We start from the raw sequence: 25,251 nt of genomic DNA, 5'->3' as shown, positions 1-25,251 counted from the left end.
CCCTCTCTCTTTCTGTCCCTCCCCAACTTGCGCATGCATGCGCACTCTCTCTCTCTCTCTCAAAATAAACAAATAAACTTAGAAAGAATCAACTTCAACCTTTCTATAAAGTCATTCTTAGTCATTTCAACCAAAGCTAATCCCTCCTTCCACTAAATTGCTATGACATTTTTGTGCCATTAACATGATGTATGTGATATTACTGCTTGCATTATTATGTTTATTCATGTTTTCACTCATTCATTCTTTCAATAAATATTTATTAAAATTTTTTTTTCAACGTTTATTTATTTTTGGGACAGAGAGAGACAGAGCATGAACGGGGGAGGGGCAGAGAGAGAGGGAGACACAGAATCGGAAACAGGCTCCAGGCTCTGAGCCATCAGCCCAGAGCCTGATGCGGGGCTCGAACTCACGGACCGCGAGATCGTGACCTGGTTGAAGTCAGACGCTTAACGACTGCGCCACCCAGGCGCCCCTCAATAAATATTTAATAGCACCCACTGTTTGCTAGGGCCACAGTGCAAAGGCAGGATCATTAGTTAAGACATTGAACACATAAACATACATATATATTACAATAATTACTAAGAAAGAAGAGAAACCCAATAGGATTCTATGAGTGGGAATAGGATGAGTCCAAGTTTCTCAGGTTAAGAGTGAGGGGAGAACACAAAAGGCAAAGGGAATAACATGTCAGAGGAATCTGGAGTACTCTGTGTGTCTTGCCATTTCTATGAGAGTCAAAGAAACATTTCCATTAGCACAGTGCTTTATACTTCTTGCATATGAAGAATAAGAATTATTATTATTATTTATTACTTTTAATACATTTTTTATTATTATTCCTTAAAAATTTTTTAATATTTATTTTTGAGAGAGAGAGAGAGAGAGAGAGAGAGAGAGACAGAGCTCAAGCAAGGGAGGGGCAGAGAGAGGGAGACACAGAACCAGAAGCAGGCTCCAGGCTCTGAGCTGTCAGCACAGAGCCTGACTCGGGGCTCGAACTCACAAGCGGTGAGATAATGACATGAGCTGAAGTCGGATGCTTAACCGACTGAGCCACCCAGACGCCCCTATTTGTTATTCTTAATAAACATTAAGAAGAAGGTAGGCTTGATAAGAAAAAAAGAATCCAGTGGTAAAGAGGGAGAGGAGTAAGTGTGAAAAGTCAGAGAATAAGATCTAAATTCCTTTCTATTTCAATACAATAGTGATAGTAGCGGCAGCAGCTAACATTGAGTGTTTACTCTGGGCTTGGAATTGTGCTAAGAACTTTATGTGCGTCGTTTCATATAACTTCGAAATCGTGTGGTGTCTGCCCTTTCTTTTCTGCAGTGTCTTGATGCAGTCTCAGGATGTGGACCTCTCCTTCCCACAGCAACCAGAGAGATCCAGTCTCTTCAGTGGTACAAAGAGGGGGACACTGTTTCTCACTTCATACCGGGTAATTCTACTTCTACCTTGACCTATTACCGCTACATTTGTTTTCCTTCAAATGGAGAGAGAGTTAACATTGACTTTCAAAGTTGGCATTTTATGATTTTCCATGTTGGAGAATATGGAAGAACACGGGTGATGTTTCTCAGTCAGGCCGGAATGTCAAACAGCCTCGACCTTAGAATTGGTCTAATATGTCTCAGTCCGTGGACAAGCTGCATGCCTTCTCCGAAGTTTCTTTCCTCTCCTAGGTGATCTTCGTGACTTCACACTTAGTCAGTGATCCCATGTTTTCTTTCATGATGCCATTTGATCTGATGAGTAACTGCACCGTTGAACAACCGGTCTTTGCTGCCAACTACATTAAAGGGACTATTCAGGCAGCTCCGGATGGTGAGTGTTCCCCCTCAGAAGTGTATTTTTTTCCCTCAAAAGCTTCCAGAAGGTTTAAGATTCAGACTTGGCTCATGCTGGAATTCAAAGAAAGCTGCACTGCTCTGTTGGGTAGTGCTTGTCTCTCTGTCTGGGGCTGTCCTTCTCTGACCAGTGGTGCCAGCATCTTAGTGTGCCATTTCTTCCCCCAGGTGGCTGGGAAGGACAGGCTACTTTTAAATTAGCCTTCAGAAAAGGAGGTGCCATCGAATTTGCCCAGCTGATGGTGAAAGCTGCCTCTGCTGGTGAGCAATGCTAATAAAGACACTAAACACTTTGGGGTTTTGAGGCCTGTGGAATTGAAGTAGGACGGCTACCCAGCCACGACTTAGGTCTCTACGTCAGGCAGTTGGTAGTTGCACACGTATGCAGCAGGCTTTTTCTGAGCTTCCTACTATGGCACAAGTACCATACTACATGCTGGGAACAAGATTATTGAGTCCCTCATTGTCTTAAAGGAGTTTGCAGGCTAGCAGAAGTTTATACTCAGACACTTGAACCACTAATTATACCTGATAATCTTTTGTCCATTTTTAAATGTTTTTTAAATGTATTTTTTAAAGCTTATTAATTTATTTTGAGAGAGATAGAGACAGCGTGAGAAGGGGAGGGGCAGAGAGAGAGGGAAAGAGGGAAAATCCCAAGTACGCTCCACTCTGTCTGTGCAGAGCTCAATGTGGGGCTCGAACCAACAAAGCTGTGAGATCACGACCTGAGCTGAAACCAAGAGTCGGACGCTTAACCGACTGAGCCACCCAGGCGCCCCTCTTTTGTCCTTTTAAATGTTGGTCTCATACATCATTGAGTACTCTCATTTTCAGATCAGGAATCCCCAGTTGCCTGAGTTCTTCTTCCTTTGTCACGCCTTTTGTCTTTTTTCCTCTCTGGATTTGCCTTTGCTTCTGTTAGGTTTAATCCCCGTCTTCCGTGAGAAGAGGGAAGAGGTACTTTCCAGCCCTACAGCACTGATCTAACAGATGTTCCAGAGAACTCTTTCAGACTTTGAATACAAATAATCTTTTTTGTGATATATTTTTATTCAATCTAGTCTCATTTCATGCCCCTACTCTCTCAGCTTTTGTACTCCAGTCCAGCTGGACTTCTTTGTGCCCTGTTCTCTCATCTCCGAGCCTTCATGCTATTTGCTCTACCTGGATAACTTTATTAATTTGTTTGTTTAATTTTATTTTTTAAGTAAACTCTACACCCAATATGGGGCTTGAACTCATGATCCTAAGATCGAGAGTCACGTGCTCTACTGACTGAGCCAGACAGGTGCCCTGGAATTTGCTCTATCTGGAATGCTTTCTCTTTCTCCCTTGCCTCCACCCCAACTCTAATCTAGTTGAGATGAACACAATCTAGAAGAGACAGACACATGCAAATATTCCAAAACAGAGGCATGGGCAAAGTGCCGGGGACACACCAGAGGGTGGAATGAATTTTCTAGCTCAGAAGACTGACTGGATCATGATACTATAAACCACGGTTAAGAATATAAGAGACCATCTAAGTTGGAGAGGAAACGAGTTCAATTTTAGATATAATAATACTAACATTTATTGAATGCTTACCATACAGTGGGCAGCGTTGCAAGCCCTTTACATGTGTCAATTTTTTTAATCCTCACAAAAACTTAGGCTGTAGGTACAATCATTGTCCCCAGTTGATAACTGGGGAAACTGAGTCAGTGATGGTTCTACAGTTTCCCAAGGCTATACAGGTAGAAACTGATAGAGCTAGAATCTGGACCCTAAACATACTCTCACTCTCTTTTTAAACTTTTTACTAAAAAAAAAAAAATTGTATTTAGAAAAGTTGCAAGAATTTACAACGGACTCTCATGGACCCTTCATCTAGATTCACCCATCATTAACATTTTCCCACATTTGCTTTATCTTACTCTTCGTTTGTTTTTGTTTTTACTGAACTATTTGGGAGTAAGTTACAAAATTCATTTCATTCATTCCTAAGTATTCAAGTGTGTATCTGCTAAGAGCAAGGGTATTCTTTTATCTACCCTAAGTCTACTTATCAAATTCAGAAAATTTAACACTGAAACAATGCTATTATTTAATATTTGGTTTATATTCAAATTCAAATGATTAACCTATCACTCTTCCTAATTCTTATGGCGCACTGTTTATTTTTCCAATCCAGGATCTAATCCCAGATCACACACTGAATTTAATTGTCCTATTTCTTTAGTCTCTTTTAGTCTGGACTCAGCCTTTCTTTGTCTTTCTTGGCATTGACAGTTTTATTTATTTAAAAAGCTTATTTATTTATTGTGAGAGACAGACAGTGAGAGTGAGTAGGGGAGGGGCAGAGAGAGGGAGAGAGAGAAACCTAAGCAGGCTCTGCATTGTCACATTGTCAGCGCAGAGCCTGAAGCAGGGCTCAGACTCATGAACCATGAGATCACGACCTGAGCCACAGTTAGACCCTTAACCTGCTGAGCTACCCAGGCGCCCCAACATTAACATTTTTAAAAGAATACAGGCTTATTGTTTTGTAGATTTGGGTTTATCTGTTTCTTCATGCTTAGGTGCAGGTCCTGCATTTTGGCAGAAATACTGTATAAGTATAGTATGTAAGTGATGCTGTGCTCTTTTGATCCTATACCCTTAACCTCTGGATCATATTGAAGTGAGGTACACTGGAATGCTAGAGGCCAGCGGACCGGCAGCTCAGAACCACAAAGATGAACTGTATCTAGAGACTCACTTGGAGATCCTCAGCACACAGGTCATCTCTGGAGCCATGTGAGTGAAAGGCTTATTCAGCGAATAAAGGATGGTATTCCAAGGTCCTCAACATCGAAGGGATGGGTAGCGTGGGGCTGACTGAGGTAGGAGGAGAATCGAGTTTATTATCCCAGAAGTCAAGAAAGAGATATTTCAAGCATTCCTGAGTGGTCATCTGTCAGCTGCTGCAGAGATGTTTGATAAAATGAAGACTGAAAAGTGTGCATTGCATGTGGAAATTTGAGTTTGTGGTGGTCTTAGCAAGACAGAAATGCTAAAGACAGGTGGTGGAGAAGCCATATACAGGAAATTGAGGAGTAAGAAAATGTTTAATATTACCTTTAATGATACAATGCAAGATATGAAGACCAAGGCGTTCACATACTGAACCCAGCCAACAGCTCTTCACTGTCCAGAAGGCAGACAGCATCTAAAGCCTGACGTTGGATAACAAGGTGTCCTGGCTCACAGAGTATGGCCATGTGGAACCCAGAGGCAGGGGATACTTGGAAGTCCAGTTCTTCTTTGTTACAGATGTCTGGAAAACTCAGAATAATTGCATACTGGGTCCTGAATTTGCCCTTATTTTTCGCCTCACAGTAGAGAGAGCTTATTTTTAGGATTATGGGCTAAGGATCAGGCAACTTGAGGGAAACTTCTTAGTGCTCTTATTAAGATATGCTTCTAGGGGCGCCTGGGTGGCTTGGTCGGTTAGGCGTCCGACTTCAGCTCAGGTCATGATCTCACGGTCCGTGGGTTCGAGCCCCGCATCGGGCTCTGTGCTGACGGCTCAGAGCCTGGAGCCTGTTTCAGATTCTGTGTCTCCCTCTCTCTCTGCCCCTCCCCTGTTCATGCTCTGTCTCTCTCTGTCTCAAAAATAAATAAACGTTAAAAAAAAAATTAAAAAAAAAAAGTTATGCTTCTTGGCTTGCAAAGCTAGGTACAGAGTCCTAGCAGTTACATAGCCTCTTGGAAAGGGTTTAGGCAACTTAGGTGAACTTGACCAAATGTCTGAACCTACTCTGGGTCTGATTATATCATGGCTTAGGTGTGGGAACCTACCCCTGCTTTCCCAGCAAGAGTCAGGGATTGTGAGATGGGCTTCCATGAGGCCTTTGGAATTAACTACCCATCATACTTTATGGTTTGACTGTTTGACCCTTATTGTATACCAAACACTATGGTATGATTGAGATGATTGAGAACACAATAGTGAATAAGACATACATAGTCCCCCGCCTTTGTTAAATTTACAGTCTAGTGAGAGTCATATAAGAAATACACAAACGGGGTGCCTGGGTGGCTCAGCTGGTTAAGCATTGGACTTCAGCTCAGGTCACGATCTCATGGCTTGTTAGTTGTGCTGACAGCCCAGAGCCTGGAACCTCCTTCGGATTCTGTGTCTCCATCTTTTTCTGCCCCTTTTTCTTCCCCACCCCCTCGCATCCTGTCTCTCTCTCTCAAAAATAAATAAACATTAAAAAAAAAAAGAAATACGCAAACATATCAGTTAGTGAAATAATATTTCTGGGAAGGATACTAATAGGATATTGAAAAGGAGGATAAGTTTAGATTTAGATTTAGATAACTTTAGATTTAGATAAGTTTAGATTTAGAATGAATGAGTTAAGATAATGCTAGTTATTGAAACAGATAAACCCCAAATTATCAATAGCCTAAGACAATAGATATTACTGCTTATATAAAGGTCAATCAGCAGGGATAAAAGGGGGCTGTGTTCTACATAACCCTTCAGGGACTCAGGGTGATAGGGTCTATGCCATTTTTTTTTTTTTTAATTTTTTTTTTCAACGTTTATTTATTTTTGGGACAGAGAGAGACAGAGCATGAACGGGGGAGGGGCAGAGAGAGAGGGAGACACAGAATCGGAAACAGGCTCCAGGCTCCGAGCCATCAGCCCAGAGCCCGACGCGGGGCTCGAACTCACGGACCGCGAGATCGTGACCCGGGTGAAGTCGGACGCTCAACCGACTGCGCCACCCAGGCGCCCCGGGTCTATGCCATTTTTAACACATGGCTTCCACAGCCTCTCTGGCTAGCCAGCAGAGAGGGAAATAGAACAAATGTTTCACCTGGAAAGCTTGCATGGGCCAGGCCTGGAAGCAGTGTTATTACTTGTGGTCAGATGCTAGATGCCAGAAATTAGTGTAGTAGACTGATAATAGCTCCCAAAGATATATCCTTGCCTAGTCCTCAGAATCTGTGAATGTTCCCTTGTTTGTAAAAAGAATCTTTGCAGATGTAATTCATTTAAGGGTCTTGAGGCTATTACCCTGGATTATCCAGGTGCGCCCCAGATGCCATCGCAAGGATCTTTATGAGAGAGATGCAGAGGGAGACAAACAGAAGTGCTTTCTTCTGTATCACGTTGCCATTACATTGGTTTTTAATAGATGTATCTTGCCAACTTGATCGAAGCCTCAGTTGGAAATTTTTTCTGAATATTTATTATGGTAGGTGCTATCCTAGGCCCTGAATAAGCACAGGCAAATAAGACACAGTCTCTGCCCTCAAAAAGCATACAGTTCAGGACAAGGGAGGTGTATGTGTTTTATCTTATATCCTAGGAGCATTGTTGGACACTTGTGTAAGATGATGGTTAATACCCTATTAATTGGTTGGTAGCTGCTGTACATCTGCATTGAACAAATTAGAGTCTCTATTTTGCCAAACTTGTCTTCTCAGCTGCCAGAGGAGTTCCACTTGGAAGTGCAAGTTACTGGTTCAGCCCTCCAGGACTGCTTGTAGTTACTGGGCAGGGGAACATGATGTGCACGCAACAGATGCCTTGTCCAGGTAAGGTATGGCAGGGAAGTTCTTGTTGGGAGGTGGAAAAGTATGCCAGGGGCTCAAAGATCCTTTCACTGCTAGTTTGCTTCCAACTCTGCTGTAGGAGAAACAGCAGAGGTTTAGGAAATTGGAAAATGGTGAAGTCCATGGCTTTGTTTCTAGACTGAAACCCAGTGGCAAGTCAGCAAGTGACTGGGCTTCAGTTTCAGGCTTACTTTTAACTGTAACGTACACATACAGAGTATAGCTGGGCAACTTCCATTAGTGGGAGCAGTCCCTTCCTGCATATAGCCTGAGCAGAAAATGTGTGCTCTTGCCCACTTCCCCCTTCCAGCTTCACACACGTATAGCCATCATGCTTATGCCATGCCCTTCAACCTCACTGAGGACTCCGGCTTTATGCTCTGTACCCTCTAACAGTTGTGCCTGTCCACAGTGATTCTCAAATGTGGTCCACGGCCTACTGGTGGGCCACAAAGGGTTTCCTAACAGGCTGCCGATGGGCCCCCAAACGCGGCCCTTCCTTGGGTTCTCCTTGGAGCATGACATGCATGTCTGTTGGCTTTTTGTTTTGTATACTAACTGATGTCACAGAATGATGTGTTTATATGTTGTATGCCTAAAAACATAATCTAATAATTCTTTTAAATGCAGTAGTCTCTTGCATTATGTAAAAAACAAAAAATGGAATTATAAGCGATTGTTAACAGTAATATTAGCTTTTATAATTGTCCAGTGATTTACCTTTATTGAGATCTTCATTTCTTCATATGGCTTCAAATTTCTGTCTGGTGTGCTTTCAGGCCACCCTGCAGGACTCCCTGAGGCACTTCTTGCAGGGCCAGTCTGGTGGTAATGAACTCCTTCAGCTTTTGTTTATCTGGGAACATCTTCATTCTCCCTTACTCTTGAAGGAGTTTGGGCAAATAGAGGACTCTTGTTTGACAGTTTATTTCTGGCCTCCAAAGTTTCTGATGAGCAACCTGCTAATTGTCTTATTGAGGATCCTTTGTATCTGGGTGATTCACTTTTCTCTTGCTGATTTCACGATTCTCTCTTTATCTTTGGTTTTTGGAAGTTTAATTAGAATGCATCTCGGTTGGATCTGTATGAGTTCATCTGACTTGAAGCTCATTGAGCTTCCTGGATGTTTATATTCATGTTTTTCATCCAGTTTGGGAAGTGCACAGTCATCATTTCTTTAGATATTTACTCTCTCCCTTTCTCTCTCTCCTCCTTCTGGGACTTCCACAGCGTGTATGTTGGTCTGCTTGATGGCGTCCCACAGGTCCTTCAGCTCTGTTCACTCTTCTTCAGTATTTTTTTCTGGCTGTTTCTCAATCTCTGCTCTTTCTGTTGTTCTATTTTCACGTTAACAGATTCATTCATCTGCCTACTCAAATCTGAATTTGAACCCCTCTAGTGAATTCTTTTCAGCTATCATACTATTCAGCTCCAGAATTTTGCTTTGGTTTCTTGTTAAGTTTTCCACTTCTACTGATATTTCTGTTTGGTGCATACATCATTTTCTTGACTTTCTTCACATTCTCCTTTAGCCTTTGAGCATCTTTAAGACAGTTCTTTTAAAGTTTTTTCTAATTAGCTCAAACATAAAAATGGATTACAGCAAAATAACTCGACAGTTGTCCATTCATTGACTCATTAAACCACTTTGGGACCGTAGCCAAGGAAATAAATACAACCCATGATTATTGTAATATGAATCAGAAAGTTGGAAACGACGCACTCTTCTAGAACAGGGGAATTACGTAGCACCTATCCATGTGATAAAATGTTGTTCAGCTTTTAATTTATGAAGTGTTAATAATGTAAAGACTTTTTTATAATGCCAAGTAAAAAGAGCCAGATAAAAAGTTGTATGGTTGTTATGATTGTGATTGTATAAAAAATATTAACAGATCCTACAAAGAAATATACCAAAATACTAAGTTTTTGTCTTTGATAGTGGAATTACAGGTAATTTTTAAATTTCATCTTTTCTCTATTTTCCAAATACATATTCCTCATTGAGCATGTATTACTTTCTTCATAATCAAATAACATTTATTAAGTAAAATATGTATCTGAGCACAAGTATAAGTAATGTAGAGATATAACTGTAGGGATATTTTCATGTTAATTTGAATCCCTTCACAACAGGAAATGATAAAGCCTTCACCTGGTGAAGGATCTGGCTTTAGCATTACTCTGCCTGAGTTCTCATCCTGTGTCAGTTTGCTTCAACATAGTTTTTTTGTCTTTCTCCTTCTTACCTATTCCTTGTCCACTCTAAAAAATGAGTAACTGATTTTTTTTCCTTCTCAGCATACCCATTTGTTGTCTATGGATCCCCACAGGCAGGATATGGACCCCCACAGGCAGGATATGGACCCCCACAGGCTGGATATGGACCCCCACAGGTGGAATATAGACACCTGCCATGGGGATACGGACCCCCACCAGCAGGATACGGACCCCCACCTGTGGGATCTGGAGCCCCACCAGGAGCATACAGAGCCCTGCCTGTGGGATACGGAGCCCTCCCAGCTGGAAACGAAACCTTACCGACTGGAAGTGAAAACCCAGGGGCTGGAAATCAAGCCCCACCTCCAGGATATGAAGTTTCACCTGCTGGAATTAGAGCTGGGTCTGGCAAATCTGTGGCAATCCAACCTCCTGGGTATGAGGCTTCTCTTCCCCCTGCCTCATCTTCTCAGAGCCATTCACCATCTTCCAGGAATTAAACCTTGAAGACTCGCCAAGCAAAGTGGCACCCGAAAACCGAAGTCAGAATAGGAAGGTAGACTCAGGTATGTGATTAAAGGTCTGTCTGATGTAGTGTTGCCCTGTGGAAGGGCAGTCTTAGGGGGAGGCTGAGTCAACTCTTGATTAGATGGGCCAAAGAAGAAGTAGAATTAGAGTTAATTCCCCAATAATTTGGTTGACATTGGGCTGCATTGTAATTTTTTTTTAATGTTTATTTATTGAGAGAGAGCATGCACATGAGCTGGGGAGGGGCAGAGAGAGAGGGAGACAGAGGATCCAGAGCCAGATGGGGGCTTGAACTCAGAAGCTGTGAGATCATGACCTGAGCTGAAGTCAGAGGCTCAACCTACTGAGCCACTCAGATCCCCGATGGGCTGCATTTTTAAATTTTTTTTTTTCAACGTTTATTTATTTTTGGGACAGAGAGAGACAGAGCATGAACAGGGGAGGGGCAGAGAGAGAGGGAGACACAGAATCGGAAACAGGCTCCAGGCTCTGAGCCATCAGCCCAGAGCCTGACGCGGGGCTCAAACTCACGGACCGCGAGATCGTGACCTGGCTGAAGTCGGACGCTTAACCGACTGCGCCACCCAGGCCCCCCTGGGCTGCATTTTTAAACAAACCTTGAATGTAGGGTGGAAAAGGCTTCCTGCCTTTCTCCCCTCCCCCTCTAGAAATTATTTATTGCGCTGTGTGCTAGGCCTGAAAATATGTTAAAAATATCAAGTTGAGGGGCACCTGGGTGGCTCAGTTGGTTAAGCAGTTGGACTCTTGGTTTTGGCTCAGGTCATAATCTCATGGTTCATGAGTTCAAGCCCCTCATTGGGATCTTTGCTGGCAACACAGAGCCTGCTTGGGATTTTCTCTCTCTTCCTCTCTCTCTGCCCCTTCCCTGCTCAAACTCTCTCTCAAAATAAATAAATAAACTTAAAAAAATGTTTAAAAAGAAATATCAAGTAGAATACTCAGTTGTATTTCACAGCATTGTTTATATTAGTGAAAGGATGGACCAGCCCATCACTAAATTTCCAATAGTGAGAGAGAATTTCATAAATCATGGTACATCTATATAATGGAATATTATGTGTCCATTGAAAATGATATCTAGGGGTGCCTGGGTGGCTCAGTTGGTTGGGCATCTGACTTCGGCTCAGGTCATGATCTCACGGTTTGTTGAGTTCGAGCCCCACGTCAGGCTCCGTGCTGACAGCTCGGAGCCTGGAGCCTGCTTTGGATTCTGTGTCTCCTTCTCTCTCTGCCCCTCCCCAACTTGTGCTCTGTCTTTCTATGTCTCTCAAAAAATAAATAAATGTAAAAAAAAAATTAAAACAAAAAGAAAATGATATCTAGATTAGGAAAAGCCTTCTTTAAGAAAATCAACCCCCCCCAAAAAAGAAAATCAAACCCAATAATGCAATAAAGGAAAACGGTGATAAGTTTGACTATATCAAAATTTTTAACATCTGTATGACCACAATTAAAAGATAGAAAACAGAATAAGAGAAAGTTAATCTCCGACATATATGTTAAACAAATAATTTATAGTTAGAATATATGAAGAACTCCTAAAAGTCAACCAAAAATTAAAAATGGACAAAAGATATGAAATCCCAATTAACCAAGGCAGTAGAGTGGCTCAGAAACATTTCAAAAGATGTTCAATCAACTTGACTAGTATTAGGAAAATGCAACTTGACATGAGAAACAATTTTATCTCCAAAGATTTATAAATATTAAAAAGATAGAAAAAGTTAAGTGTTAGGAAGGAACACATGTGGGGAAAGGTTATTTTATACAATATTGGTGCGAATGTAAGTTGAATGCATTTTTAGAAAGAGATCTGGCAGGGCCTTTTAAAAGGTAAAAGATATGTACTCTTGATTTAGCAGCTTCACTTCTCAATATCTATTCCTGAGAAACGCTTGCACCTGTGCACAAAGATGTGTGTGGGAAGATTTAATTACATTCATTGTTTCTAACATCACAAAATTGGAAATAAGCTATGTGGTCATTAATAGTATTTATATAAACTATGGTGCCTTAAAGCTAAATATGCAAAAATTCTGTCTTATTGTTAAAATAAGAAAAGCAAGTTGTAGGGATTATATACTGCAGTGATTTTCAATCCCATCAGACTGCCCCCATAACAAATAATTTGTTTTTTTTTTTAAGTTTATTTATTTATTTTGCGAGAGAGAGCGAGAAGGGGAAAGGCAGAGAGAGAGGGAGAGAGAGAGAGGGAGAGAGAGAATTCCAAGCAGGCTCTGCACTGTCCGTGTGGGGTCCGACACGGGGCTTGAACTCATGAACTGTGAGATCATGACCTGAGCTGAAACCAAGAGCTGGACGCTCAATGGACTGAGCCACCCACATGCCCCTCCCATAGCAAATAATTTGTAATGTTCCTTTAGATCATCAGAATGAAATTTGTAGACAACTGCATATGATTCCATACCATTTCAACCAAAATCAATAAATTATGCCATAAATGTGTTATAAAGAAATAATATAAAACTAGTTTGTAGTAAAATTTTAAGTATTTTAATATATAAATGTTCAAATTCCACTGTACTAGAAGACATAACAAAGTAATCAAGTGCTCACCTCCTGTATGTAGATTCACCAAATTCATAAACACTATAAGTGATCCATGTATGTTGTATTGGTGACTTGAATACCATAGTGGCAATGCTATTGGCAATGTCGTTTTCCAAAATGATGAACAATCCTTGACAAATTTCCAAATAAAACAAAGTTTCGTTTTCCCTTGATTTACACAGTGGTTGAATTCCTGAAAAGTTCTGCATGTATTAAAATCATGTAATGCAGGGTTAGGCTCTAGGCTCAAATGATTATAAGCATGTGTTTCACCTACATCGATGGCCAAAGATTCATTTGAAAATCATGAAGGAGTGTAGGACGATTCTTTGTTGTGAGGAACTGCCCTGTACTTTTCGGGACATCTAGCATCCTTGACCCCTCACCTGTCAGATACCAACAGTGGCCTCTAATTGTGATAACCCAAAATGCCCCCAGTTATTTCATAATTGCCCCCTGGGGGTCAATGCCTTCTCTGCTAAGAACTATCATTCTAGACTACTTTAGACTATTCTGAGGTTGTCAGCCTCTTAAAAACTCACTATTCTGCTACCTTGACCGACTTCCTAATTTCATTGGCCTTTCCTTGCTTTCTTACAGGCTCATCAAGCCGCCTAAAAGGAGGCCTTAAAAATATTATATCAAGTGTTTTTAGATACTATATACCAAAAGGTTTTAGAAGCTCTAGTGTATAATATTACCAGACCCAGAAGACATTTAAATCATATATTTTTTCTATGAATATTTTGTGTGTAGTTGAGAACATGTTATATATACAAGTGTTTCACCTGACACTTTACATTTTCATAACTTTTATTTATTTATTTATTTATTTATTTATTTATTTATTAAATTAAACAATATTTTTAATGTTTATTTTTTAGGAGAAACAGAGCATGAGTTGGGGAGGGGCAGAGAGAGAGAGACAGGGAGACACAGAATCCCAAACAGGCTCCAGGCTCTGAGCTGTCAGCACAGAGCCCGATGGGGGCTCGAACATATGAACCGCGAGATCATGACCTGAGCTGAAGTCAGACGCTTAACTGACTGAACCACCCAGGTGCCCCAGCTTTTTTTAAAAACAGCTTTGAAGTACCATGGCCTGGGTGGCTCAGTCAGTTAAGCGTCTGACTTCAGCTCAGGTCATGATCTCGCGGTTCATATGTTCGAGCCCCCATCGGGCACTGTGCTGACAGCTCAGAGCCTGGAGCCTGTTTGGGATTCTGTGTCTCCCTGTCTCTTTGTCCCTTCCGTACTCATGCTTTGTCTCTCTTCCTCTCTCAAAAATAAGTAAACATTAAAAAAAGAATTAAAAAACCCCACAGCTTTGAGGTATAATTGATATATTAAAAATTGAATATACTTAATGTATAGTTAGATGAGTTTCATAGGTTTTTAAGAATTATTCATAAAGGGGCGCCTGGGTGGTTCAGTCGGTTGGGCGTCCGACTTCAGCTCAGGTCACGATCTCGTGGTCCGTGAGTTCAGCCCCGCGTTGGGCTCTGGGCTGATGGCTCAGAGCCTGGAGCCTGCTTCTGATTCTGTGTCTCCCTCTCTCTCTGCCCCTCCCCCATTCATGCTCTGTCTCTCTCTGTCCCAAAAATAAATAAACGTTAAAAAATTAAAAAAAAAAATTATTCATAAATATTGTTAGTGGCTACATGATAGTCTGACATGGTTGCACCATTACATATTTTCTCAATCCCTATTTTAAAATATTTTAGTTGTTTCCAGGTTTTTGCTATTACAAACAACATTGTGATTAACTTCTCTTATATGAGCTTTTTTTTTTTTTAATTTTGGATTATTTCCTTGAAACAGGTTAGAGTTATTGATTGATCCTCATTGTAACAATTAGGAAACCAGATGCTCCTATGTTGTCAAGGACAGCCTTTCCTCAGGAAGTTGGTGGATGTCAATGGGTCTTATGTGGAAAAGGTGGTTATTGAGTCAAATATATTTGAAAAAGCCAGGTAAACAGATTTCTTTACCTCATGACTTCTCAGCACCTTGAATATACTAGTGAACATAAATCTCTAAGAGGGAGACATTTTCAAAATACGCATATTTTTTTCAAAATTATTTGACCTTAGTCTATTTTATTCACTAAACATTTTGGAAAAACTATCATTTAGTGGAACAAACTTCGGGAAACACTTTGTGGAATGAGTGGATATTAGAATTAAAATGAACTGTTAAGTGTCTGGGATATGCTGCCCTTAAAACTCTTCCCATCAATGAGACGAGTCAAGGACCATTCTTCTTCCCCTTCCGAGAAAAAGAGCTTCATGTCCAGTTTGTAGAGAACAGGAGATCTTCTTGAAGAAGGCACATGATAATATAGACAGTAGCTACGGATTCCTATTAGAAATTACCGGCACAGAGTCATGGGTCTGGGACACTGGAGTGTCAGTAGTACAGGGACTGCTGGTATGTCCAGGTAACCATGCAGGGAAGAAGTAAAAAGAGAAAACATAGGTATAACCCTTTTCTAAAGATTCCCAACAGAGAATTCAGACCATATGGATCTTTTTTTAATGTTTGTTTGTTTGTTTGTTTGTTTAGAAAGAGACCGCGAGGGAGGGGCAGAAAGAGAGAGAGAGGGAGAGAGAGAATCCCAAGCAGGTTCTTCACTGTCAGTGCAGAGCCAGACATGGGGCTCAATCCCACAAATGTGAGATCGTGACCTGAGCAGAAGTCAAGAGTCAGATGCTCAACCAACTGAGCCACCCAGGTGCCTCAGACCATATGGACCTTAAACATGGGTCACAGGACCCAGATCTCTTTCTCTTAAAAATTTTTGAGAGAAGTGATGAGGATTTTTTTTTTCTTTTAAGATTTCTTCTTTTCTCACTTCTAAACCTCTCTACATGGGCAGAAGTGACAAGGAGAGGAAGAGGGAGAGATTCTCCAAACCAGAGCAGGAATAAAGTTCCCCTCATTCAGCTTTTCGGTTTGTGCTGGAATGTGATGGTGAGTTGGGAATAGGGGCAAGGAGTGAGGCCTCTTTTATGCTGGAATAGTTCTCTAAATAACTGACGTCTAACAGGCATATTCTGGGATTAGAATTCTAAAAGGGTAGCAAGTAGACTTTCTCTTCTGCTCTTCATTCTAGCCATACATGTACCAGGTAGATTTGAAGTTAGGTCCAACAACCTAGAAGGGTAAGCAGGTCCAAGTCTCCTGAAAGTGGACTCCCCTGCAAAGGGAACTTGTTCACCTGTTTCACCAAGCTGCTGGAATACAACCAAAGGTGGTAACTGTATAGAGGTGGGACCAAGCAGAGCCCCAGTTTGGACCCATTGGGGGCTGTATGGCACACCTACTCTTAGCTCCCACTGCCTGATGCAAAGAGTCAGATTCCTTCTATAACCAGCACATCCTATAAGGAGAGCTTTGGGTCCTGTGTACTCACAGGGATCCGGTTTTGCTCTGCTTAGGACAAATCCAGCGAGAGTTCAGCTAAGCCTGTTATGTGCTGAAAGCACTAATGCTGGGTCATTCGGGTCCCCATTGACATTTTGGATGCTTCCTTCCTGATTCATCCCTGAGCTGGTGGATTCATCTTCTTCCTGTCTCTTCCCCAGATGCAATACAGAATCTGCTCTTGCTTTCTGTACTTTGCCTCCTCATTTCCTATTAGGAATAGGAAGGGAAAGGAAGAAGACCTTTTATCTCTGGACTGATAGTGGACCCACAAAACAAGCACCCAAATACTCTTTTTCCTAGGTAGGTGGACGCTTGCCAGCCTGCAGAAACTTCAGGCTTGACTGTCCTGAGGAATCAAGGGGAAAATGTGTAGTTGGTGGGATTTTTCAACCTATAGATTAATATATGCAGGAAATACTGCATGTCTTTGTTTTCTTTTAATTCTGTTATCCAGACACCCCCCACCATCTGCCTTGCTGGTGGGCTCCCCCAAACTCCCAAGATTATGCAAAGTTATCCAGATCTTATGTGGCATCAAGATGCCAAGAAGGCCTTTCTAGGCATCAGATTACTTCTGAAACAGCTACTGCCCTGTCCAGGCAGTCACATCAAGTCTGATAGCTGGGTTGCTTCCTTATGCCCCCAGAATCTTAGGTGGGGCCTGGAAGCTGGGTGTCAGAGATCCAACTCCACACCCCTGAGCACTGGGGAGCAGGACCCCAATGCCTACTCCTTGAGAGGACCGCCAGTTCCTTCCCCAACCTCTCAGATTCTCCTGCCTCCATCCCCTCTACTTCTTGAGCAACCATCCTAATCCCAATCTCAGGATCTGGGTTTCCACAGAGGATACTAGAGAGCCTTTGCCTTCGTGTTAACTTGATTTTTCTTGCCCACTGCCGGGTTGCTTGCTTGAAACTCTGTATGTGTGACTATGTATAGAATGTAAACACCCAATTCAAATTCACACTGTACAGGTTACCTAGTCATCTAGTAGAAAGTAAAACATGTGGCAACATCCCAACCTTCACCTGGAGCACCTTTAGGAGAGGGGAGTTGGTGTAGCACACTCAACCATGGACTCTTAGAGAATAAACTTATTTTTTTTTTATTTTTTTTAACTTTTTTTAATTTTTTTATTTTTGAGACAGAGAGAGACAGAGCATGAACGGGGGAGGGTCAGAGAGAGAGGGAGACACAGAATCGGAAACAGGCTCCAGGCTCTGAGCCATCAGCCCAGAGCCCGACGCGGGGCTCGAACTCACGGACCGCGAGATCGTGACCTGAGCTGATTAACCGACTGCGCCACCCAGGCTCCCCGAGAATAAACTTGTTTTTGAAGGTCCCCAAATGACTCCAGAAGAAGGGATTCTGTCTAAGGGAGAGATTTGACCAGCAGTTTGATTAGTCTCGATATGTATTTAATAGTTAATATTTAAAAACTTGTGTAATATTTAGTAATCGGCTTTTTTTAAAATTAAACATAAGACAGTATTAATTGGACTGGGTATTAATAAATAATTACTAATATTGAACATAGTTCTTAAATTCCATTTAGGTTCTAAGTAATCATTTGACAAATCTTTGAGTGCCATAGCTGAGGCCCCTGGAGCTAGATTTTTGAGTTGTGACAAAAAACAAGGACAGTTTTATCCTCCATCTCAGAAAGAGGTAACCGTCATCTTGGAGACAAGTTACCAGAATGCATCTTGCTCTCCTCCTTCATCATGTCTGTGTCTGGAATGCTTTCTATTTACCCCTCTCCCTACTGCAATACTGTTCTCCTTTTGGCCTCCTGGCCGAGTCCTAGTCATCTGCCGAGTCCCAACCCAGATGCTCTTTGAAACCTTCCTGAATTTCCCAACCAAATTCAGATGTTATTTCTTCCTTTGTCCCACTCTATTTTGTGCGCGACTCCATTAGAGAGCATTTACAGAGTAATTTTCATTGCTGGTTTATATGTCTGTCTTTGCCCGGAACTGTGAGTTCTCCGAGGACCATTATTGGGTCATTATTTGATGTGAGGCATTACTTCTAGTGCTGTAGAGAGGAGACAGAGTTGTTTCAAATATAGTCCCTGTTTTCTAAGAACTTACTGTTTAGAGCTTTAGGGCAAGAAAGGAACTCGTTGTTAGTAATTGCCTCATTCTGCCACTCTTCTGGAGGATCCAGGGAAAAGAGTTCCTGGTTTTAATATAGGTTTTATTACTGTTCAGGTATGGTAAGGCCAACCAATCAGGAGACAGCTGCCATCGAAAAGGTAGTTTGTTATACTTATAGATCTGAAGGCAAGGGCGTGCCACGCCATGAGGACCACACAGGGAAGCACCAGGGACAAGGGGGAAACTGTCACAGCCTTTATTGTGGTCTCCATGGGAAGGAACAGGTGAGGCAGGGTAAGCAGGTTTAGGATTGCATAGTTTGAATACTGTCAGTGGGCTTGGGGGCATAGAGGCTGTCCCTGGTTGTTTAGTACCTGGCTTGGGGGTGATTAGAGCAGGTGGAGCCTGATAAAAGAGGTGGTTGGAGCAGGAATGTATTATGCTAAGTGAAATAAGTCAGTCAGAGAAAGACAAATCCCATATGATTTCATTCATGTGGAATTTAAGAAACAAAACAGATGAACATACGGGAAGGAAGAAAAAAAGAGAAGAAAGTAAGCCATAAGAGACTCTTACTATAGAGAAGAAATGGAGGGCTGATGGAGGGAGGTCGGTGGGGGATGGGCTAGATGGGTGATGGGCATTAAGGAGGGCACTTATTATGATGAGCACTGGGTGTTATATGTAAGTGATGAATCACTAAATTCTACTTTTGAAACCAATATAACACTATATGTTGACTAACTAGAATTTAAATAAAAACTTGAATCAAACAAACAAATAAAGGAGCAATCCGTATATCAAAAAAAAAAAAGAGAGAGAGAGAGGTGGTTGGGGGAATGGCCCCAGAATGGTTGGTCTCCTTTTGAAAGACACATTCACTGGCAGGTTGCTTACCATCTTTAGAAGTTGGCTAGCCCAGGGGTGCCTGGGTGGCTCAGTCGGTTAAGCGTCGACTTCAGCTCAGGTCGTGATCTCAAGGTTTGGGAGTTCAAGCCCCATGTCGGGCTCTGTGCTGACAGCCCGGAGCCTGCTTCAGATTCTGAGTCTCTCTCTCTCTGCCCCTCCCCTGCTCTCTCTCTCTCTCTCTCTCAAAAGTAAATAAACATTAAAAACATTTTTTTTAATTAAAAATTTTTAAAAAAGAAGAAAGAAATTGGCTAACCCTGAAAGGGCCAGTCCCTTTAGGGGTTGCAAGTCCCCAGATGTCCTAGTATCAGAATACGGAAAATAAAAGATATGATTAATACAGTTATAAAACTAGGTCCCTGGCCTTCCTCATTGGGTTCCCCTCTATGTGGAATCTCTGAAAAGCAGGATTAAAAAAGGAAAGGGAAGAGGGAAGGAAACTCCTCTCTCAATTCGGAGTGCAGTCAGCTACAGGTAAAGCAACTACACTGTTTTAAACAAATAGGAGCTAATTTTCCTCACATAACAAAATTTCAGGAGGCGGGCAGACCCAGATAGCTGCTGCAACTCAACCACATCATTCGAGGCTCAGCTCCTTATACCTTCTAGTCTGCCAACCCTGATATCCCTAGTGTGTTGGCCAGGACGGTCAGGACAGCTGACCGCCTCCAGTCTTGTGCCCGCCTCCAAGGAGGAAGACGGGGAGGGCAGAGGGCTGTGCCACCTAGGATTCTCTTCCCTTCTCCAGGTCCCGGCCCGAGGGCGGGCACCTTCTGAAATGCTAACCTAAAACAATCTAAATATCTCTCACTGGGCAATTTAAAAAAATGTGGTAACTGGAAATGTATTAATAGGGATTAAGCTCCAAAAGATAATAAATGGAAAAAAAAAAAAGCCACAAAACAGCATGTTTACTTTGCCACCATCTTCCGCACATGCCAGAGTGATTGAGCCTCGTCTCCACGGGACCCCGTTAGCAGGAGTTGTCTCAGGGCGAGGGAGCTGCATGGCTGGGGGAAAGGATTGAGAGAGAGGATGAATTTTTCCCAGTCTAAACCCTTTTGGATCTTTCGATTTTGTGCTACATGCCTGTGTACTGTGTGTTTCTCATTTTAAACGTGAAGGATAAATTAATATGCTAGGTTCTACCTTGCTTATAAATTGTGCAGTGGTTCCTTGCAACCTTCAGGATTAAGTCCAAAGTCCTGGTTTACTGTATACATGGATCACATTATGCTCCTTAGTATTTAAGGACCTGCGTGGTCTGGCCCTTCCAGTGACCTCTCCAGCTATGTGATCCAGCTGAGCAGAACAAAATGCAGACACTGAACTGGGCATGGCCTCTGCCTCTATGCCTTCCTCCCCACTGTGTTTTAGTCATCTTTCAAAATAGCCCAGAAGTTCTTTCTTTTGAGAAGCTTTTTCTCATCTCCCCTTCCAGAGTAATTGCCCTTCTACTGAGCTTGTATTGTTTCTGGTGAAAAACTGTGCCAAACCTATTGAGATTGTTTGTGTGCCCATCTCCCCCATGGCCTGTGAGCTCCTTGAGAACAGAGACTGTATCTCATTGCAGGACACCTAGCAGAAAGCACTGCACAGAGCATGTGTCTAGTAAACATTTGTTGAGGGAATAAAGATGTGAATACATTGTTTCTTGATTTATGATATACACTTATAACACATATATACACCACCAAGTTCTGGCCACAAGTTGAAGATTATAATTTGCAGAATAAATTTCGTTTGGCAGGCTGTTAGAGAGGATTCGCATTTCAGATTTTAGAGGAAGCTGCCCCTTCTCTGGCTGGTTGAGTTGAACAGTCCTGAAGGCACGGTTATGTTTCACCTCTACCTAGCTCACAGCCATGGTTTACATGGTTCCTACTGGCCAAAGCCACCACTGGCAAGGTGGTTCCATAGAAGTCACCTGGTGTTTATTTTTTTTTTTTAATTTTTTTTTTCACGTTTATTTATTTTTGAGACAGAGAGAGACAAAGCATGAACGGGGGAGGGTCAGAGAGAGGGAGACACAGAATCTGAAACAGGCTCCAGGCTCTGAGCTGTCCGCACAGAGCCCGACGCGGGGCTCGAACTCACGGACCGCGAGATCATGACCTGAGCCGAAGTCGGCCGCTTAACTGACTGAGCCACCCAGGCGCCCCATCACCTGGTGTTTAAAGGCCTTTGAAAGTGAATAAACATCATTACTAAAGCTGGGTGCTAGGCAATGTGCTAAGGTACTTTATGAACATATCTCACTTAGTCTCCATAGCAATCCAGTCAAGTGGGCACTTTTAATGCCTTCATTTTACAGCTAAGCATACTAAAGCTTGGAGACCTTAGGAAACCACAGAATCCACAATTACTGAGTGGTGGAGGCAGGCCATGAACTCAGGCTGATTCCAGAGCCTGCGACCCTAACCTCTGACGGAGGAACCCACTCCCTAGCATCCTCTTTTCATCCCACAGGTGCCAGGCAGTCGGAAGCGTTTCCTGCCCATGTGGTGGCCTGATCCTGTCTGCGCATCTGTGAGGTCCTGGTGAGCTCTGAGTCCCATTCTTGTTGTGGGCTTGATCCCTGGTGGTCAGAGGGCTTAGAAAATCAACTGTGTCAGATATGGTATAGTAGGTCAAAGAGGGCTCAGATTTCTCACAGGACCAGAAGATTGGTTCCAGATCCTTTGCTGCCATGTAACTGGGGGTGGGGGTTGGAGGGCCTGAGGCTAGCTGCCCTCAAGTCAGCTAAGCTGGTACAGGAAAGAGGGAATCCTGGGACCTTTGAGTTTTTCTTGACCTTGTGCCCTCATCACAAACCCCTCATTACATCAGCTGCCTTAGTGATGCCCCTGAGCAAAGGGTCCTTATAACACGGAAAGTGAAGAGTTTGAGAGGGGCAGTAATTACATCACTGGGCCAGCCCATTTGTTAACCATATGCTCATGCCAAGCACCCTGTCAGGCATTTCACAGGCGTAATCCAGCAAGGTGAGTGCATGGACCCCAATCTCATAGATCGAGAAACTGGGGCAGAGAGGGAAACAAACTGCCTAAGGCACACAGCGGGCTAAGAAGTGATGGGGCAGGAGATAAGCCTAGGTGTCGCTCCTCATCGACATACACTCATTTACTGAATGCCGTTTGTGTCCTGTGTCTGTGCACTTGGGATATCAGTGACCACACAGAAGTCCCTGCTCTTATGGAGATCACATTCTAGTGATATTAAGACACCGTCAATATATAGGTTATGTGATGTAACTAGGCATATCATACACAAACTGCAGAAAAAGCAAAAACAGAGAACTTGATAAGAGTTACGAAAACATACAGAACAAAGTGCAGGAGATTGGGAATGCCAGGGGGTTGGCAGAGGGAGAAGACTGTAGCAGAGCCTTGTCAAGTAGGTAATGTCCGAGTGAAGATTTGAAGGGCCAAAGAGGTCAGGGAGCTGGCCATTCTGACCTCTGTGGAAGAGTGTAGGGGCAGCTTAATTCCAAGGTGGCTCAAGACATGGATGAACCTGAGAAGACTCCTGTTCTCAAGGAAGGAAAATGCTTGAAAACAGCCAACCAGAGTGAGAGAGATCCGAATCCATCCACGTCACACAGCTTGGGGATGGAGACTGATTTCTAGGTTTTCGGTAGAAAACAGGCGTCCTTCCTGCCTATGTCCTGAGGAGAAAGGAGAAGCTAGTGTAACCGAAGAGGCTGGGGTCACCCTGGCTTTACACCCCCGATTAAAGTCTGCTTGCTGTCGCAATACCTGTGGCATGCCCTTGGTCTCTCTGTTTCTGAGGGCATCTGAGATATGCACTGCCTGGCGCTGGGGCCTTGGTACCACCCCAGTAGGCAGCTTGGACATACCTAGACTTCTCAGCTTCCTGGCTGGGCTCTGCGCTTGTCCTGCTTCAGCAGTCCATTGTCTGGTTCCAAGACAGATAGATCATCTTAGTGAAGATATCTCTGAATCCCCTTGATGGAGTACTTGCCTAAGCTGGGGAGCCTGCTCTCTGACTCTCCATGGAAAGGGGACAGGGATAGAGTGATGTAAGCGCTGTGGGCTGACCCCTTGTTCATTGTGCTGCCCAGTATTGGGTTCTGGGCTTTCTAAGGATCAGTCCAGGCCACATGCTTATTGAGGCTGCTTTATGCCAGCCCTGTGTGCACAGGAATCTGACACGTCCTGATCTTGAGGCGCACTAAGACTGCTCCGGCGATAGTTTTATTATGCTTTGCCATTGTCCACCCTGTCCTGGACCCCACCCACCCCTAAAATACAGGACAGCAGCAGATAAGTACTCTACCCTCTGTGTGGTCCTCCTGGGGAGGTTGTCTGGATCTCTAAGCTTGTTCTGATGGTCTTACTTTCCTCTGTGTGGGCCTTGATGTATCTCAATTTGAGAACTATTTTAGAAATATTTCTACACAAGCTTAGGTTCTCCCTTGAACCTATGGCTGGCATTAGACCCTTGGCTTTTACCTGATGATGAATACGAAAGACACTCTTAATTCCTGACAAAAGTGCAATGATAGAAGTTTGCACAGGGTTTAGGTGAGAGGTTCCGTTCAGCCTAAGGTTGTCCTGTAGGCTTCGTGGAGAAGAGGATGCCCCAACTGGGAAAGCCCTCGGTCTGGGCATGTGGTCTAGTCTTAGTAAGGAGACCAGTTGTGCCCTTGTGCAAATTTTCTTGCCTGCAAATCCACTTCATAGATTGATTCTTAAATAGGAGACAAAGGTTTTCTGGTCTAGCATGGAAGAGGCTTGGAAGTCAACACTCCCATCCTCACAACAACAACAAAAAAAGCTGAACAAACCACACATCTTCTTAGTTCCATCAGAAAATGGAAGTCCTAGGGCAGAAGGCGACCTGCAAAATTGGAGAGGCAGGTGGACACAAATAGTCACAACTTACCAAAAGCAAAAGCTCAGGTAAGGAACCCCAGTGATGGAGCCAGTACCTGGGTGGGAAGACTTAACAGTAATTGATGAATTGCTGGAGGCTCTGTGTAGACAAACTTGAGAGTTAAAATTTTCAGGAGGGCCTAGTTTTAGGAGGAGCCTGACATCTTTGTGAGTTTTACCTCCAGGAGCCCTCCAGGTCCCTTACAGTAAAGAGTGAAGAAAAATCCTTGTGTGCTGCCAGCAGGGAGAATAGAAAATTAGCTGTATCAAAAGCAACCCAAAGCATTATGTTTTTCTTAACATGGACTGCCCTCAAGAGAAACTAATTAACCAGAACCTAACTGACCCAGGGAAAGGAAATACCGAAGTCCAGTCCTTTAACCTTTCTGCCTTGACTGAGGGGGTGGGGAAAACCAGCAACTGGGGAGCACTTGTGGTCACAGCCCATGGGTTCCTTAAAAGACTGAAATTTAGGGACGCCTAGGTAGCACCCAGGGTGGCACCTCAGTTAAGCTGACAGCGCAGAGCCTGGAGCCTGCTTTGGATTCTGTGTCTCTCTCCCTCTGTCCCTTCCCCACTCATGCTCTGTCTCTCTCTCTCTCAAAAATAAACATTAAAAAACAAAAAAGACTGACACCTGATCATAGGACTATAGAATGCTTCCCTTCCCCCAATACCTTACTACCACATCAGTAGGGCCCCTGCATCATAACAGGGGATTACAAATGAAAGAACTGCATATCTCAGGCCATATTTTGAAAGTCTCTAGGGAAATAAATACAAAGATAACAGGGGAGATAAAAACAAGAACACCAGAGGAAATTTACCTTTAATACCTACAGCCAAAGCAAACAGCAAACACAGTCTAGCTCCTAACCATATCAAACATAAAGCCTCACACTTAAGGCCTATTGTCTTCCATTCCTTTTACATAGTGTATCATGTTTGGCTTTGAGCATAAAACTATAAGTCATACCAAAAGACAAGAAAACACAGCTTGGACAAAACAAGCATCAGAACCAGATTCATAAATGGCAAAGATGTTGGAATTATCAGACTGTGAATTTAGAACAACTGATTAATATGCTAAGGGCTCTAATGGAAGAAGTGGGCAATATTTAA

At 42.9% G+C, this 25,251-nt stretch overlaps 1 protein-coding gene across 5 annotated transcripts in view; it reads left to right on the top strand.

The window, feature by feature from the left end:
* Nucleotides 1-22,988, top strand: part of WBP2NL (WBP2 N-terminal like) — a 32,810-nt gene extending 9,822 nt beyond the window's left edge. For 2 of the 5 annotated variants that reach the window (XR_015253264.1, XR_015253265.1), the window contains exons 2-8: nt 1,339-1,447; nt 1,692-1,833; nt 2,025-2,117; nt 7,326-7,436; nt 9,756-10,240; nt 21,701-21,771; nt 22,771-22,988. Coding sequence is in view for 2 of the 5 variants with exons in the window: in XM_086712141.1 (XP_086568267.1) it covers nt 1,339-1,447; nt 1,692-1,833; nt 2,025-2,117; nt 7,326-7,436; nt 9,756-10,174 (874 nt within the window). In the remaining 3 variants the exon portion in view is untranslated. Of the gene's footprint in view, nt 1-1,338; nt 1,448-1,691; nt 1,834-2,024; nt 2,118-7,325; nt 7,437-9,755; nt 10,541-21,700; nt 21,772-22,770 lie in introns of those variants that run through there. The other 3 variants (XR_015253266.1, XM_086712141.1, XM_086712142.1) reach the window with 3 other exon arrangements.
* The last annotated feature ends 2,263 nt before the right edge of the window (nt 22,989-25,251 follow it).

This window comes from Puma concolor, chromosome B4 (genome assembly GCF_028749965.1).
Source record: "Puma concolor isolate L17-30 chromosome B4, mPumCon1.1.hap2, whole genome shotgun sequence".
Classification (NCBI taxonomy): Eukaryota; Metazoa; Chordata; class Mammalia; order Carnivora; family Felidae; genus Puma; species Puma concolor.
The sequence above is the reverse complement of the archived record's forward strand: the minus strand, read 5'-3'. Positions and strand labels throughout refer to the sequence as shown.